We start from the raw sequence: 18,879 nt of genomic DNA on the forward strand, positions 1-18,879 counted from the left end.
AGCCCTCTGCAACATTGCTTGTAGAAAGGGCTATACAAATAACATTGGATTTGAACACAATGACACGGTAGTCAGTAACCAATGTGAAATATTAACCTGCCTGAAAAGCTGATTTCACTGAGCTGGATTGAACCTTTGGAATATTCCAGAACACTATCCTGTCTATCGTATACTGAGACATCATGTGGTCATCCTGAGGTATTTCTATTATGTAATTTGTTATTATGTTATTGGATTTAAAACATCACGGTTAAAATGCAACCAATAATTTAACTCCTTTCTAATTTGAAATTACCCATCACCCCTCCTTGCACCCCAAAAGGGAATGAGGAGGATAGGTGAAACAGTGGCTGTCTGAAGATGTTGGCCAAATCAGCTATAATTACATGTGGTTACCTGAACCACAAAGACTTTACAGTAACGTCCAAAAGAAAACACACCATGTGTAATTATGAGACGCTCACTGATGAGGCTGGGACTAGGCCTAGGTCACCTAGGCGTAAGTGACACAAGCAAAACTAGAGAGCATACAATTTCTGGGGAAATTGTGAGGGTGTGCTTGTGGCTGCCCCAGCTTTCCATACACTCCTGGTGTTTACATATTTCAAAAAGCATTTAAGTGTATGACTACAGTTCTGACCATTGTGTTCCCTTGATAATAAGTTTGTAAAAATGACATGCATCACTCAGATGGAGGAGAGGTGATACTGGTTGGTTGGAAGAGAAGGAGGCCAAATGTAGCTCATGAAGATGCAGCGCTAGATAACTTATTAAATTGTAATCAGATATAAACAACTTGTTGGTTGCCCTATTATGTCCTATTATCCTCCTATCATCGCCCTATTATGTAATTTGAACGCCCTGAACGGCATCATTTGAGTAATGAGGGCAAGCGTAGGCATATTGATTACTTAAAAAACGTTAAGTTTCATTATGCATCATAGAGGAGCCCAGTTAGAGAAGGATTTAGCAGTTTAATATTAGAAGCCTATTTTATTAATAATTTTCAGAGTAACCTCAAACCTTTCTTTTGTTTCTTTGACCTTACATTTTCTTTGAGGGCTTAGTGGTCTCGGTTTAACATCATTATTTATAGCGACATAATTACCGGACACTGTTAGCTCGCAATGTAGACAAAGAATGCCCATGCAACAAAGTTGTAACTTGGTAACAAGTAGCCAGCTAGAAACCGAGCAGAAGTTTGTAGCCATATAAAGGACTATAAATATAGTCCACTTGATTTGGCTGCAAGATTCGCTGATTTTGAGTGTCCAAGATATGATGGATTCTGATCTGGATCAACAGTCTAGCCATGTAGCTAAGGCTTGTCCGGGAAGAGTACATTTTTTTTTAACGGCAAGTCTGGAAGATCAATTTAGGCTAGTGCTACTTGCCCCGATGCACTGGACAAGTTATTAAAACTCAAACAAAATAAAATGCAATGTTAGGCCTACTTCACGTTATGTGCCACTCGTTACGTCTATCGATTTTATTTGAGCGAATTCTGCATCAGTAAAACCACCAACCCAAGATCTCTACAGACCAGCTAATTTCCTGCTCAACACTTCAACGGGGGTTTATTACTTGAAAGATGAATTAGGCTATTTACGGTCGTCTCAGTTACACCATGAGGGGTGGGAAATACTGTGATTTGCTTAAGAAGGCAAATGGCTAGTAAAACATAACATTTCATAATAATTTCAATAAATCAAGCAGCGCAGCAAGACCCAGTAAAATGTATATCCTACAGCTAAGCAAGGCTGAAGCAGGCTGACATTAATTATTTTCATGAATAGACAAAGTTTTGACATTGACAAAGTTTAGGCTGTGGCAATGAAGTTCAGGTTAGTAGTCAGATACTTTCACCTATTGAAAAACTTTTGAGTAAGGGGAAAGCCAAACATGTTCCGTCGCCGTTTGACTTTCTAAACATCTCTAAAGAGATGTTTTTGTTAGCTACTCATTAGTGTCTCGGGTAGGCTACAGCGTTGCAGTGAGCCGCCACACTGATTTGAAACCACAGGTAATGGTCATTTCACCAACAAATCGTTTATTAATGTCAAAATAAATCCTACAACAAAAACGTATTTGTGAGGAATGTTTATTTTAACGATTGAAAACAGATGCATCATGACCACTGTAGTATGTGTTGCCCAAGCAACAGAGGCTAATGTCATGATGCTAATGCTTCAGTGAAATAGTAGACTACCGTTTCCGAAAGTAGATGTGGGCCTACTTACTTAATAATATCAGCTAATATTGTACATTACATTTCACAATTATGTTTCACACCACAAAGTAAAATGATTAAATATCACCCTGGCCTCTTTGCTTGTGGCGTTTCTGCAGCTGCCTTGCAGATTAGTATCCCCCAAGTTAACAGATGGGAAACTAATGTTCTGCTAGAGATAGTCACGCGAGTTTTCGTGACGTTGGTGACGTTAGTGGCGTCAGTGACTGTGGCTAGCAAGTTAGCCACCGTTAGCTTCACTTTTTGCCACAAAAACGTAATTTCTACTTAAACCGTGCAATGGAACATAAATCCCAATACAACCAACGCAATCGCTACCGAGACGAACCTTTTGACATCGCCATTGTCTATGTAGTCCAAATATTGAGGCATCCTTAGGGGGGCGAAAAGAAACAATAAATAATAAATAATATATATGTGAGATAACAATGGTTTGTGCTCGCCGAAGGCAAGCACACCCCAACTAGAGATTTAGCAAGTATTAGATATGTAACATGTTGTATGTTTCAGGGCGTTAGTTTCAGTTGCTTGCCAGATTTAGTTTGTGAGAACTAGCCAGGCCACCTAAAGCTATGTAGCTAATGATGAATATAAAGTTATGTTACCTCAACGTTAACTCATGTCAGCTGCATATCTCTCCCTACTTAATAAAGCTAAGTTAAACACTGTGGTACCGCGCTCCTTCACTTGAGTGAGAGATAGATTTGAAAGCAGAGACCGAGTACTAATGCGCCTTTAAGAAAATACAAATTATAAAATAATATTTAAAAAGCTGCATTGCCTGGTCAAGCACACCGCACTACTTTAAGAGTGCTAATTACAGTTACAGATCAAATCTAACTTTGTACCTAGTCAAACCCTACTGCTTGTGTGTTGAGTGTTCTGGTCTTGACCCGGTATCACCCTGCCTTGGTCTTGGTCTTGACTCGGTATCGCCCAGTCTTGGTCTTAGTCTTGACCCGGTCTCAACCCCTCAAAGTCTTGGTCTTGTCTCGGTCTCGATACACCTTGGTCTGGGTTTAGGTGGTCTTGACTACAACACTGTCCCCTGGTCCTGACCTCCTGCCTGGCCTGACTCTGAACCTGCCTGCTGCCCTGTACCTGAATGACTCTGCCTTGTGGGTTACAACCCTTGACTGCCCTGACTATTCATTGGCCGGACCCCTTGTACCTTTGATAGACCATAAACTTACGATCAGTGTGTGGTGTGAGATAATAAATATAGTTGTGTCAAGTTGAACATGAATACAGACCTCAGTGTCTCCAGCTTGCAGAGTGGATTCCCCAGTCCAGCAGAGAGCAGCTTCATGCCTGAATCCCCCAGGTTGTTGTTACTCAAGTCCAGCTCTGTCAGATCTGAGGAGGGGAGAGCTGAGGCCAGCGCTTCACAGCACCGTGCTGAGAGGTTACAGTCATTCAGCCTACATGACATAAGGAGAACATGAGACATCATCCGACATCATCAGAGTCATGTTTTGTAGGAACATATGATAATCAAACACTATCACAATATGTGATAAAAAATAAAGCCTTATACATACAGAGCAGTTTTGGAGTCTTTGACCACTGGCAGCAGCCTCAGAAGACCTTCCTCTGATCTGGAGTATATCTTCAGGTCAAACACGTCCATCTTCTCTTCTGAAGTCAGCAACACAAAGACCAGAGCTGACCACTGTGTAGATGAGAGCTCATCACTGGAGAGACTTCCTGAGCTCAGGTAGTGTTGGATCTCCTCCACCAGAGAATGGTCATTCAGTTCATTCAGACAGTAGAACAGATTCATGCATCTCTCTGCAGAGGGATCCTCTCTGATCTTCTCCTTGATGTACTTGACTGTTTTCTCATGGCTCTGTGTGTTGCTTCTTGTCTGAGTCAGTAGGCCTCGTAAGTCAGTCTGATTGGACTCCATTGAGAGGCCCAGGAGGAAGCGGAGGAAAAGGTCCAGCTGTCCATTCTTACTCTGCAAGGCCTTGTCCACAGCACTCTTGTAGAATCGGACTTCTGGTTTCTCTTTGAAAAGAGCCAACAGTTTGTTGGAACTGGAAGCTGATGGAGTCTCAGACATCAGATTCTCATCATTGTTGATGAATGAGAGAAACACAAACACAGCAGCCAGAAACTCCTGAAAGCTCAGATGGACAAAGCAGAACACCTTCTCCTGGAAGACTTTACCATCCTGTCTGAAGATCTGTGTGAACACTCCTGAGTGCACTGAGGCATCACAGACATTAATGCCACACTCTGTCAGGTCTTTCTCATAGAAAATCAGGTTGCCTTTCTCCAGCTGGTGGAAGGCCAGTTTTCCCAGTGACAGAATACTCTGAATGCTCTCTTCATCCCAGTGTGGATCTGTCTCAGTTTTCCCAGCATACTTCACCTTCTTCTGTTTGGTCTGTAACACCAGGAAGGTTGTGTACATCTCAGTCAGGGTCTTGGGCATCTTCTCTTTCTTCTCTGTTCTCAGCATGTGTTCAAGGACTGTAACAGAAATCCAAGAGAAGACTGGTATGTGGCACATGATGTAGAGGATCCTTGATGTCTTGATGTGTGAGATGATTCTCCTGGCCAGGATCTCATCACTGCATCTCTTCATGATGTACTCATCCTTCTGTGGGTCATTGAACCCTCGTACCTCTGTCACCAGGTCAACACACTCAGAAGGGATCTGATTGGCTGCTGCAGGTCGAGTGGTGATCCAGATGAGAGCAGAAGGAAGAAGCTTTCCTCTGATCAGGTTGGTCAGCAGCACATCCACTGAGGTGGACTCTGTGACATCACACCAGCTCTTGTTCTTTTTGAAGGCTAAGGGCAGTCGACACTCATCCAGACCATCAAAGACAAACAGAACATTGTACTTGTCGTAGATGGAGATTCCTGATTCTCTGGTTTCTGAGAAGAAGTGATGGACAAGTTCCATCAGACTGAACTCCTGTCCAGCCAACAAATTCAGCTCTCGAAACGGCAGAGGAAAGATGAACTGGATTTCCTGATTGGCTACTCCTTCAGCCCAGTCTGTGATGAACTTCTGCACAGAGACAGTTTTTCCGATGCCAGCAACTCCTTTTGTCAGAACAATTCTGATAGGTGTGTCTCGTCCAGCTGAGGGTTTAAAGATGTTGTTGCACGTGATGGCTGTTTCTGTTCTTGCTGATTTCCTGGATGCTGTCTCAATCTGTCTCACCTCATGTTCTTTATTGACCTCTCCACTCTCACCCTCTGTGATGTAGAGATCTGTGTAGATCTTATTGAGAAGAGTTGGGTTTCCTTGTTTAGCTATGCCCTCAAACACAGTTTCAAACTTCTTCTTTAGTTCAGATTTGAGTTTCTGTCGACAAATCTCAGCATGCTCATCTAAACAAAAAACAACACGTGTTAAGTGTGTGTTTTTGTTAAACGTAGTTTGGATTATTCACAGAGTATGAACTGACAAAGTGTCCTCTATATTCAATTCAAAACATTTTCTTTTCAAATCTATGATCGTTTATCAGGTACACAATAATGAAACAGCTTAGTATACTCAAAGTACAAGGTCATAGGAAGATCTACACAACATTGGGCTACTCTGAATCTTAGAACTTTCTTTATCTATAACCTTCATCATGTATTATCAATTGGTCAACTCAGACTAAATATGGAGTCTCTTACTTTTCTCCAGAGTATCAGCCAGCTCCTTCTGGTTCATGTTCCTCAGGACGTGCAGTGTGATCTTCAGAGCTCCCTCTCTGGCACTGCTCTCCTGCTTCTGATATTCAGGGTCCACCACTTCCTGGTCCTCCCTCTGACTCTCTAAGCCTTCTGGGAAATCTGAACTCAGAATCCTCTTCATCCTCTTCAGCTCTTCCTTCACAAACTTGATAACAGTCTCCTCAAGCACCTGAAACAGAGAGGGAAGATATCAGACGAACCAGGAACTCTATACACAGTAGAACAAGATGACTACAATGATTCTGTCTTGTTTGTACTTTAGATGAACACAAAACTCACTGTGAATATGGAGGACAAGTCCTCATGGTGACTCTGGTGTGACTCAGACTTCTCCTGTTGATCTCTGAGGACAAGAGATGACATTACTTAACCACATGAACCACATGTACAAGGGCTGATCATCTACTAAAGAGTTTATCATACATAACTTGAGGGTTTAGGTTGGTTGAGGGGCAGTTCTATGGGCGTATGTGAAGCCCTCTGTGACATGCTTGCGTGTAAAAAGGGCTATACAAATAAATTTGATTTGATTTGATAAGCATGAGTGGTAAACTGAACTGTATCCACTCATGCATACACACAGACTGTATAAGAGTGATACCATCACTACCCAGTAAACCATCTTCTATACCACTACAAGGCACTATTCCTTTAATACATTCATCAAAGATAGGAGCACTGTCACCCCCGGGTAAACAAGTGTGTTGTGTTTCAACCAGACACTGAAGAATGCCATCAGGGTCCACCTCACACAGGGCTGCATGTTTGCTGGCAGCCTGCTTTAGACACTGCAGCACTCCTCCACCCAGGAGTTGAAGACCTTCTGGTCTCAACTAGTCTAAGTGGGCTGAGCCCCGCCCGGTCTCTGCTCATACCAGGCCTGGTACCTGCAGGGCTGGACACTGACTCTCATGCTGTCTGTGTGGGTGTGTGTGTGTGTGTGTGTGTGTGTGTGTGTGTGTGTGTAGGGAAGTTATTGTTGTGAAACTTCCACTAGAGCTGCACTGATCTCTCTTATTTGTATATAAAGCTATTAAGTCTTTTAAGGTGGAGAAGTAACTCACTGATTTATCCTGGAGTGCGCTCTAGTCTCTACTGAATTACAGAGAGCAGCTTTGAATAATGTTTCTGCACCGACATGGAATGACCTAATGGTAGTATGGTATGGCTTGCATAACTGCATTAGTTTCAGGGTAGTTTGTTGTGGTTGTGTTGTGGTTGTGTCTCTGTGTTAATGTCAGGTAAAGTTCAACATGAAAGCAGCACAGTGGACTGGTAGGTTGTGGTCCTGTCTCTCACTGATCAAACACAACAAGGAGGTCAAAGGTGTTGATGTGTCTGATGGTGGTCTAGTGGTTAAACCATAGATCCATAAAGAGAAGACCAACACCACATGTTGATGAAATAATATTAAATAACAGCTCCCTCTCACTGTGTAGCTCTACCTCATGGTCTGAACATCAGCCAGGCTTTGAGTTCTGACTTTGTTTAGTAGACATGTCACATGATGATCCTGAATCTAATGATGACGTTATACTTCAAATGATTTATTGTGTGTTGTCAATGACTGTGTGTGGCCTACCTACCTGTATACACTATACACAGACGGCTTCTTCACATCATGTCATCTTCATCACATAACATTGAACACCAGCAGAGGTCAGTACATACCCTTCCTCATTAGAAGGTCCTCCTCCATCACTGAACATGATAGGTACATTCATAGACCAGTCACTCTTCATGGACACACAGCTGGGTACAGGTGAGGCTGGTCTCTGCTGTCTCATCCTGTCAACAAACACAACAAAGTGTCTTACAAACATAAATCACTAAAGTGGACACCAGATATATCATACTGTCCATCATGTGTTGCTGTAGTCATTCATCAGTAGGGTTTAGAACCAGGCTTGAATATTGTTGGTCAACTTGAATGAGTCAGACAGGCAGGTTTCCAGACCTGTTGTTACTCTGTATCTCTCACTGTGAACCTTTACCAGATGGTCTGTATGTCAGCCAGGCTGGCAGTCAGCAGCTCTAACCCTGTGTTTTAGTAGGGATGTGATGAGGGATACTTTAGTATCTACAGTCAGCAGCTCTAACCCTGTGTTTTAGTAGGGATGTGATGAGGGATGCTTTAGTATCTACAGTCAGCAGCTCTAACCCTGTATTTTAGTAGGGATGTGATGAGGGATACTTTAGTATCTACAGTCAGCAGCTCTAACTCTGTTTTAGGTTAACCAGCAGAGGTCAGTACACACACAGTACCAGCACACAACCTATATAACAGCTTAACATTGAACACCAGCAGAGGTCAGTACATACCCTTCCTCATTAGAAGGTCCTCCTCCATCACTGAACATGATAGGTACATTCATAGACCTGTCACTCTTCATGGACACACAGCTGGGTACAGGTGAGGCTGGTCTCTGCTGGATTGGGCTTCAACACAACAGAGACAGACCTTCAGTCTCTCATTTATTCTGACTAATGATGATGTCATAATATCACTGCTGAGCTCTGAGATGGAGAACAGTCATGAACAGGTCTGGATTCTCATCTTACCTCTTAGCTTTGGTGTCCATGTCATGTTCCCCAGAGAGACTCATTTTAGAGGCAGTGCCCCCTTCCTCTGTCCCCCCAGAGAGACTCATTTTAGAGGCAGTGCCCCCTCCTCTCTTTCAAGGACAGAGCTTCTCTCCTCAGGACCTGATTAGAAGGATTTTACAGCCAGACCTGTAGACCTGTAAACAAACAAGTTAGAATCCAACCTTATTAATCTACTACCTCAAGAGAGGAAGGATCAGAATATGTTTTGCCCTGATTCACCCTGATAACACCCCTCTATGATGTAAATATGTCACTTAAAACACATACAGAACATAACCTGTTCAGTGATAACACACCGCTGTGACAAAAACAGCTTAAAAACTGCTTCAGTATCTCTGTCATGTATCTCATACTGACATAAGAGAACCACAAGCTCCACTCCATCATACTGCACCATCAGCTGTACTGAGCACTACCTCACTTCCTCTTACAACAAGCTCCACTCCATCATACTGCACCATCAGCTGTACTGAGCACTACCTCACTTCCTCTTACAACAAGCTCCACTCCATCATACTGCACCATCAGCTGTACCGAGCACTACCTCACTTCCTCTAACAACAAGCTCCACTCCATCATACTGCACCATCAGCTGTACTGAGCACTACCTCACTTCCTCTTACAACAAGCTCCACTCCATCATACTGCACCATCAGCTGTACTGAGCACTACCTCACTTCCTCTTACAACAAGCTCCACTCCATCATACTGCACCATCAGCTGTACTGAGCACTACCTCACTTCCTCTTACAACAAGCTCCACTCCATCATACTGCACCATCAGCTGTACTGAGCACTACCTCACTTCCTCTTACAACAAGCTCCACTCCATCATACTGCACCATCAGCTGTACTGAGCACTACCTCACTTCCTCTTACAACAAGCTCCACTCCATCATACTGCACCATCAGCTGTACTGAGCACTACCTCACTTCCTCTTACAACAAGCTCCACTGCATCATACTGCACCATCAGCTGTACTGAGCACTACCTCACTTCCTCTTACAACAAGCTCCACTCCATCATACTGCACCATCAGCTGTACTGAGCACTACCTCACTTCCTCTTACAACAAGCTCCACTCCATCATACTGCACCATCAGCTGTACTGAGCACTACCTCACTTCCTCTTAGAAAACCTTGATGGATCAGTCACGTCCGTCTCTGTTGATGTATGTTTATCTATGTTTATATAGTGTTCAGGCTTAGAACTATGTAAGTGTAATTAGTTAGACTTTGTTTCTAAATAACTAACAACACCATGGCTGGTTGATTAAGTGAAACAATCAAAGTTATTTTGATCTAGTTAGATCATAGTTGGATTAATTCCAACTTGGTTATGAATGTCGACCATTAGCAAAAGGCTATTTCACTTCCTCTTAGAAACCTCTGGTTAGTTACTAAGATTACATAACTGGAACATCACCTTGCCTGTTAATGTATGTGCCCACTAATACTGTGAAAGAATATTGTAAAATGACTTACTTTAAAATCTGCTTTTCAGTTTGAAAATCTGCTTTACAGATTCTTGTTGTCACAAAATGGATCCTGTAAAATATATTTTGACTTTCACTTTCACCTACACCTCCCCATGTCAGGCCACACCCACCTCCTTATATGGACCAATAGGAAACAGGAGGAGGAGCTGAAACTTGGTCCTGATGGCAGGAGCTGAGGAGACAAACACACAGGAGAAACACCACACATAAGAAATGTAATTATCAATCACATTTTATTTCATTATATCATAGTTGATTTGAATGAATCCACAACATATGGCTGAGAAGCTACAATTAGATGAATCTATATGTAATGTGTGGTGCTACTGTTTACATTTCAGTATGATATGATTATTAATATCATGGGGTTCTGTTCTGTCTCTGACACCTAAGATAATGATTCAGTTTGTTCTCAGGCAGCTTTGCTTCAGAATAGTTACTTAAAGGAGTATTACAAAGTCTTAGACTGACCTCTAGTGGACAAAAGTGGAACTCCTGAAGCAGATTTCTGGTTTACTTAATGCTGTTAGTTTCTGAAGCATGTGCACAGTGCTAAATCCATCCATGGTTCCTATGTGGGTCTGTGTGGTGAGTGTTGGTCTGGACTTCTGTGTGTTTTTGTAAATGTTTCTACTTGGAGGCTTTAGCTAAACTCACCCTGGATCTTGATCTGTAAATGTAGATGGGTGGGATTTGAATGAAATTAATGTCTGTGGTGTGTACAAGTCTCTATGTAGTCTAATCCACACCTGTACAGGTCTCTATGTAGTCTAATCCACACCTGTAGGTCTCTATGTAGTCTAATCCACACCTGTACAGGTCTCTATGTAGTCTAATCCACACCTGTAGGTCTCTATGTAGTCTAATCCACCACACCTGTACAGGTCTCTATGTAGTCTAATCCACACCTGTGCAGGTCTCTATGTAGTCTAATCCACCACACCTGTACAGGTCTCTATGTAGTCTAATCCACACCTGTACAGGTCTCTATGTAGTCTAATCCACACCTGTACAGGTCTCTATGTAGTCTAATCCACACCTGTACAGGTCTCTATGTAGTCTAACTCTTTGTATTTGTCCTTCTTGTATGAAGTACGGCACTCTACACTTGTCCATGTGTGTAATTGGTCATATTTAGCAAGCACGCCCCTTTTTATGTGAATGCGCTCATTGCTCTAGTGGGGAAACCTGGGTTGAGTTAAAGAGTTGATAACCACTGTCGTGATGCTGCTTAGTGTGATCGCGGTTGTTGGGTTTAGTAAAGTAAGATAACGAGAATTACATTTACATTTTCACATTTAGCAGATGCTCTTATCCAGAGCAACTTACAGTAAGTACAGGGACATTTCCCCTGACGCAAGTAGGGTGAAGTGCCTTGCCCAAGGACAAAACGCTATTAAGCACGGCCAGGAATCAAACCGGCAACCTTCAGAATATCAGCCCAATTCCCTAACCGCTCAGCCATCTGAGCTCTACAAACAATCCTGGGCGTGGTAAACTTGCTTGGTAGTACAGGGCCCTGTACAGACCTCTATATGCAGCCTGTCTACCTGTTGAACTTGCTTGGTAGTACAGGGCCCTGTACAGGCCTCTATATGCAGCCTGTCTATCTGTTGAACTTGCTTGGTAGTACAGGGCCCTGTACAGACCTCTATATGCAGCCTGTCTACCTGTTGAACTTGCTTGGTAGTACAGGACCCTGTACAGACCTCTATATGCAGCATGTCTATCTGTTGAACTTGCTTGGTAGTACAGGGCCCTGTACAGACCTCTATATGCAGCCTGTCTACCTGTTGAACTTGCTTGGTAGTACAGGACCCTGTACAGACCTCTATATGCAGCCTGTCTACCTGTTGAAGAGCAGGCTCTTCTCTCACCCTCCCTCCACCATCACCACTCACCTTTGCTGACAGCACTTTGTTGTTTTGTAGCTCACTAGTTTTTTACACTTCTAGTATCATATTCTGATGCCTCGCTCATTTATCCATTGTATTCATTTGTATAGCCCTTTTCAACAGCAAGCTTTTAACCCTTTGATACACAACATGGGTCTAAAGTGACCCGGGAGAGTTTAGATTTTCTATATCTTTGCTAAAAAATAATTTAATCGTTCAGTATTCCAGGTATTCCTCAATGAACTTGTTTTTGGTCACCACAAGTCTTTATTTTAATTTTTTCTTTCTTACGTTTAGAATAAAAATCATTTTTGTAACACTACCCCTCTAATGCACAACATGGGTCTAAAATGACCCGCATTCATTTCCTATGATATTTCATGTATGGCTGAGTTTTTCTTTGCCATATCTTTTGAAATCAACTTATTTCATAATTTAATATTCCAAGTATTCATTAAATATCTTGTTTTGATTGCCACAAATACTAAATTTTCTTTTTTCTTTTCTTACTTTATGAACAACCATTGTTTTTGTGTTACTACATTCAGTTTCCAGACATGGGTCAAAAATGACCCATGTGTATTCCTATGGAGTTTTATAGGATTTTTGATATTAGTTAATCTTTGCAACTTGGAACATATTTACTGTGGATAACTATTCACCTGTCACACATTTCACAACTCAACACAACTGCTTTTAGGCTGGGAGATGTTCACAAGTGACATCATTCATGAGGTCCTGAAATGCAACAACTTTGAGATGAAGAGATGCAGCAGCAAAAGGGAAAGAGTGTAGAAGCATCAAACAGGCATCATGGCCTCTATCAGGTTGACCCTCTTTGCAGGGGAGGACCACAGCCTAGATGTGGCCATTTTCAGCAGCATTCAGGTATTTGTGTGACTGTTTCCTGGCTAATTGCAGAAGACGGTTCATTCCCAGTAACTTTGTCACCAGAGATAAGCAGTGTTCGCAATACATGCCCAGCAAGCCTGCAACATGTGGAATTATTCTGGATGTGCAATGATGTGAGGGTCCCATATGTGGTAGACTGAGTGTTCTACCCTTCCAGTGTCCCTCTGACTGGAAAGCTTATTGAGAAACCTGAACATTGCGGGGACTCTTCACCAGAACAAGCCAAACATACGAGTCACAAAGACATCCAAATGAAGGGACATGCCAAGTTCCACATTTTTTCATGGTCACGTTGCCATTCAATTTGTATTTAACGGCAACATGACTATGGTGAGCTATGTGCTGAAGAAGGGAAAGGCTGTTGTCTTCTGAGCACCATGATGATGGCAAAGCAGTGGATGACAATGTTGTGATCCAGTACTGTAATAAAAGAAAAGCAGGAGTGGACACAATGGATCAGACAGTTTGCACTACTACTACTCATGTAAGTGGAGAACACAGAGGTGTCTGGCACAATGTGCTGGATGTTGCCACCCTCAATGCCTACACTAACTTCTACACCAACACCCTCATTACATGGGTGGTGTGACCCAAGGGGCAGTTCATCAAGGAGCTAGGCAAGGACCTTGTCATGCCACATAAAAGGCGCATGAAGGCCAAGTCACAGCTCCAAAAGTATATTAAAGAGGTGATGGAAAGATGTGGGGTAAAAACAAAATGCAACTACCACGCAGCCACAAGAAGAGCTCTTATCATCAAACTTTATGAAGCAGAGGATATCCTCAAATCTTTTTAGCCCCATTGTGGCTTTAAACATTGGATTTTGCATTTGGATCCAAAAACGTTCCCTCAAGGCCACATTTAGGCTCTTGTCTTCCCATGCAAGGAGGGTCAAACTGTTAGAGGCCATGAATTCCTGTTTGTCGATGCTTCTCCACTGATGCAGCCATGTTGAGCTGTAAAATGTGTGGCAGGTGAACAGTTATCCACAGTAAATCCTAAGTTTCTATCAAATTCCATAGTGAATCCATATGGGTCATTTTAGACCCATGTCTGTAAATTTGATGTAATACCACAAAAACCTTTTTTGCTCAGAAAGTAATAAATACAAACATTTAAATGATGATTTGTGGTACTCAAAAACAAGGTACTTAATGAATAATTAGAATATTAAATAATTAAATGAATTGATTTCAAAATATATAGCAAAGAAACACTCAGCCATACACAAATGTCATAGGAAATTAATGCGGGTCATTTTAGACCCATGTTGTGCATTAGAAGGGGTAAGCATAGCTTGTGTATCAAAGGGTTAATCAGCAGTGTCACAGAGAGCTTCACAGATGCCCACAGACCAGCACCTATAACCAACCTGACCCAAACTCACTCTCCCTTCACTGTTTCACTAATGGACACATCCCATCCCTTAACTATTGTTCACTGCTTTTCTCAGTTTAGGTCAATACATGCATAACTTTGCAACCCCATGTGTGCAATCATTTTTGTCACAGACTAAAAGCCAGCCATGACAAGTTTAGTTGTGCAAGGCTCCATCTTCTCTTCAAGAGGAAGCGTTGTGGTCTCTTGGTCTCATTTCCTGCTCTAAACCAGTTCTCAGTTTGAGCTGAGTGAATCAGGAAGGGAAACGTCTCATCGTTTACACCCAAGGACGAGATTCATCAGAAGTGAATAGTTGTACAGTATTTCAGTGGTCAGATTCAAGGAACATTGCAGTTAGCCAGATCACAGAGTAACTGTATCTTGGCTAACAGGTTCAAAGGAAAACCAATAACTAGTGCAACAATAACATTAGGGGTAAGTAATTGGCTTAAGTATATAGCAACAATAACAACTCAATTACAGTAACATCTCAATTCCTGAACTACAGTCAAACAATGACGTGTCGATGACAGTAGTGACAACAACACCAAAACAACAACAGTGTGATGATGGATAGCAGGGTTGGTCTATATACTGTCCACATGGTCTGACTCACCACATATACAGTGTGATGATGGATAGCAGGGTTGGTCTATATACTGTCCACATGGTCTGACTCACCACATATACAGTGTGATGATGGATAGCAGGGTTGGTCTATATACTGTCCACATGGTCTGACTCACCACATATACAGTGTGATGATGGATAGCAGGGTTGGTCTATATACTGTCCACATGGTCTGACTCACCACATATACAGTGTGATGATGGATAGCAGGGTTGGTCTATATACTGTCCACATGGTCTGACTCACCACATATACAGTGTGATGATGGATAGCAGGGTTGGTCTATATACTGTCCACATGGTGTGACTCACCACATATACAGTGTGATGATGGATAGCAGGGTTGGTCTATATACTGTCCACATGGTCTGACTCACCACATATACAGTGTGATGATGGATAGCAGGGTTGGCCTCTACTGTCCACATGGTCTGACTCACCACGTATAGAGCAGCTTGTCTCTAGAGCAAATTACAGTAAGTTTAACATGGGATTATAGTATTATCTTATTCGAAGTGTATAGTATTATCTTGTTTCGAAGTGACACATTGTCACTTCGAAACATATTCAACTCAAGAGACCTAATGAACCGTGTAATCTTATCTAAACAGCTTTACTGCCTTCTCTGAAACTGCTCTCTCTGTCATCACATGTTCTGTAATAACACCCAGTCCAGTAGACATCTGTACTGTAGACAATGATTAACAGGAATGACCAAGGATCTGTACTGTACTTTTGTACTAAAAATCACCTTCAGTACCATGAAAACTAACTACTGACAAACAAATATTACCATTAAACCCATTACAATCCTTCACTCTCTACTAGATACAGTTACTCATGTGAGTGTCCAACCAAATGTTCCAACGGTTCAGCTGTGTCTCTTGACCACACCCTGGTCGTCCATTCGGGAGGATTGTAGGTCTGAGCGTCTAACTAGAATCCTCCTCACTTCCTGCCTGACCTGAACATGACTCCTAGAGGGACTTACCTCTGCTTTCTCCTGGTCTGAATTCACAAACACAACGTCAAGTCAAGCAGGCATTGTCCTTCGTGCTGAAGAAGAAATCTGTTGATGCTGTTTGTGCTGTTCCTTCAAAAGGAGTGACTCTGTACAACAGGTTCAGTAACAGGTCAAAGTCTGGTCATATAGACGCCATCATTCATTCTAGTTGCAGGTCCACTGAACAGTGCAATAAAACTGGTCAAAGTCCAGAGATATAGACCCCATCATGAGAGCTGTTAACCCTCCAGGTAGGAGGGCCCTGGGTGTACTGTCACATCAGAACATCTGACACAAGGGAAGTTACAGACCTACGACTCACTGAAGAAAGACAATATCCCTGAGACAAGATGTTTTATAGATGCACCGTTGTTGGTCTGGATATCAACAGGACTTCAGGTCCCAGAATCCACCTCTCCACTGCCCTTGTTACCTGAGATCACAGTGACTTCACAAAGCCCTGGTGGCAACACACTCTAGAATGTTGAATCATTAACAGCATGAACATCTAAAGCAGATTATTACACTCTGACCAGAAGTTCTTATTTCCTGTATAAACCCTGCCCTATCTCCCCTGTCCCCTACAGACCTGCTGTACCTGGACTGACCCTCACCTGTCCCTGACCACCATGCTCCTATAGACCTGCTGTACCTGGACTGACCCTCACCTGTCCCTGACCACCATGCTCCTATAGACCTGCTGTACCTGGACTGACCCTCACCTGTCCCTGACCACCATGCTCCTATAGACCTGCTGTACCTGGACTGACCCTCACCTGTCCCTGACCACCATGCTCCTATAGACCTGCTGTACCTGGTCTGACCCTCACCTGTTCCTAACCATGATTCTGGATCAGCTCTTGGGACATCTGACCCTGTGTTCTGATTAAATGTTCTGCACCAGTGTTCCACTCCTGGTCTCTCTGTCCTGTTATAACCAAGAGTCTTTATGACCAGGAATTGGACACCCTTGTCTCTTGGGCTGAATCCAGCTACTTTATTAACCTTCTGTTGTAAACACTCCCCAGATAAGTGCTGTGTGCTGATTCAGCAGCACTGGAATGAGAGCAGTGTTGTCATGGCTGTGTGCTGGAGGTCACATGTATATGGGTCCAATAACAGCAGTCTCAGACAGGGTTAGGGTTAGAAAGGGAGGGCCGTAGTGTCTTCCAGATCTCCTCCACTCCCTCACCACGGAGGATGGCTACCGAAGTCTCCACTCCTCTGGTGGAATGAGCCTGAATGCCAGGTGACACAGGACATCCCACACCCTCATCCATGATACTGAGAGCACGGTGGAGCCAGTGAGAGAGGCTTTGTGGAGACAAAGTATCCCAACTCTTGATCCACCACAGCAGATCAGTAACTGAGGGGAAGATATGATAGATGCTCAGCATGTCAAGTATTGTAGGGGGTTCATATTGGACAAACAACCAATATGAATTCCCCTGTTTGAAGGAAGATGGGAAACTGAACAGGGTTTTAACATTGACCAAATAATGCCAATACCAATATAATTACAGTTATTTGACTCAAGAGTTGGACAACAAGAGAGCAAAACTACTTCATAGTGGGCCACCTACAAAAGGCTGAATGGGGATTTGAACTCATGAGCATAAGGTTATAAGGCAGCCTCTCTATCCTCTCTGCTACACACCAACTGTTGAAAATGAGTAGAAAGGCAACACTATTAGCTATGGTCAGCTTTGGGACAAAGGTTTAGAAGCGGTTGACATTTCAAAGTGGAATTGCGTGAAATTGCACATGGTATTTCATAATGATGTCATCCTGTTTAACTAAACAGATATTCAAATTTAAGACAGGCTAAAAGACTGCAATTGGACTCAAACATACAACCTTATGCTTTGCAGGTCACTGTCCCAGTCCATTGAGCTATTCTCAGTGTTGAATAATGACTTGTTCAGTTACTGTATAAAAAAGTAAGTCGTTTCTTCTGTGGTAAGAATTGTTAGATTCAGCGAAAGTTTAAACTACTCAAATTCAAACATATTTTTACATACCAAGGTGAAATTGTTGATGGTACTTCAGAGTGATGTCTTCTTGAACCCAATAAGGTTTGAAAACCATCAGTCAAAATTATATTTGATTTATTGACACAAAAATATTGAGGCAATGTGGAAAATTACATAAATACACCCCTTTCAGACATTTTGTATTACATTTCTCATTCCATTTCACCTTATATAAAAACACACCTGCCCGCACACCATACCCCAATTCATGCTGTTTACCTCCCTCCCAGCGCAAGTCACGCCAAAGCAGAAATGCTGTAGCGGACGCATGAGGTTTCGATTTCGACCAAAAATTGACTCCCTCAATCAAAACACGTTGATCACAACACTATTTCCAGAATTTCTCAAAGATAACCTGAAGACTGCTCTCCAGAACCACAGTTAATTTACAATCAAGACTAGCCTCATTGGCAATAAGTCAGTGGCACAGCCCATGTTCAACTGCTTGCAAGTATTAAGGTTGAATGGCCGACTCTCACTTCCCATTAAACCACACAACATGCATTCTCAGGGTGACCAATAAGATTATTTTAACTAACAAACAACAATATTGCAAAGAACATCTAACTGACCGAACGAATTGGACAAATTGCAGGAAATGCCATAATAAAAAATTTAAAAACATTCGGCAGTGAACTGTAGCGCCTCCTACTGTCGGATATGGGACCTTGGATATGGAAGTTACTCTTGTCCTGTAGTTTCAACTTGAAGTAACTTTATTAGCTTCTTAGCTGTGGACAAAAATATTTTTCAATACACCAAGGTGATTCTGCACACAGAAGTTCAGAAGTCATCTCTAAGCATGAGGTCTGACATCTGTCTTTCATACACTATGTTATAATGCAGACAGTAGAGTAAAGGCAAAACTGCTCCTGAATCTTAATCATACATACATAGTCAGTGAAGTCACACACAGCAATACATTGCAGAAGGTTAGGTGGAAAATGATGCAGAAACACAGTAT

General features: G+C 42.4%; 2 protein-coding genes across 3 annotated transcripts in view; both read right to left on the reverse strand.

The window, feature by feature from the left end:
• LOC146273964 (NACHT, LRR and PYD domains-containing protein 3-like) overlaps positions 1 to 18,879 on the reverse strand; it is a 184,679-nt gene that overhangs the window by 83,826 nt on the left and 81,974 nt on the right. The window lies entirely within an intron of this gene.
• Positions 485 to 10,121, reverse strand: LOC146273968 (protein NLRC3-like). Its single transcript, XM_084705232.1, has 9 exons — positions 10,050 to 10,121; positions 8,519 to 8,697; positions 8,279 to 8,395; positions 7,628 to 7,744; positions 6,236 to 6,299; positions 5,897 to 6,125; positions 3,793 to 5,602; positions 3,501 to 3,672; positions 485 to 493 (listed from the first exon to the last, which is right to left on the reverse strand). The coding sequence occupies exons 2-9, from the start codon at positions 8,605 to 8,607 to the stop codon at positions 485 to 487; spliced, it is 2,607 nt and encodes an 868-aa protein (XP_084561358.1). The 5' UTR covers positions 8,608 to 8,697; positions 10,050 to 10,121.

This window comes from Hypomesus nipponensis, chromosome 9, assembly GCF_054491055.1.
Source record: "Hypomesus nipponensis isolate SF chromosome 9, ASM5449105v1, whole genome shotgun sequence".
NCBI lineage: Eukaryota > Metazoa > Chordata > Actinopteri > Osmeriformes > Osmeridae > Hypomesus > Hypomesus nipponensis.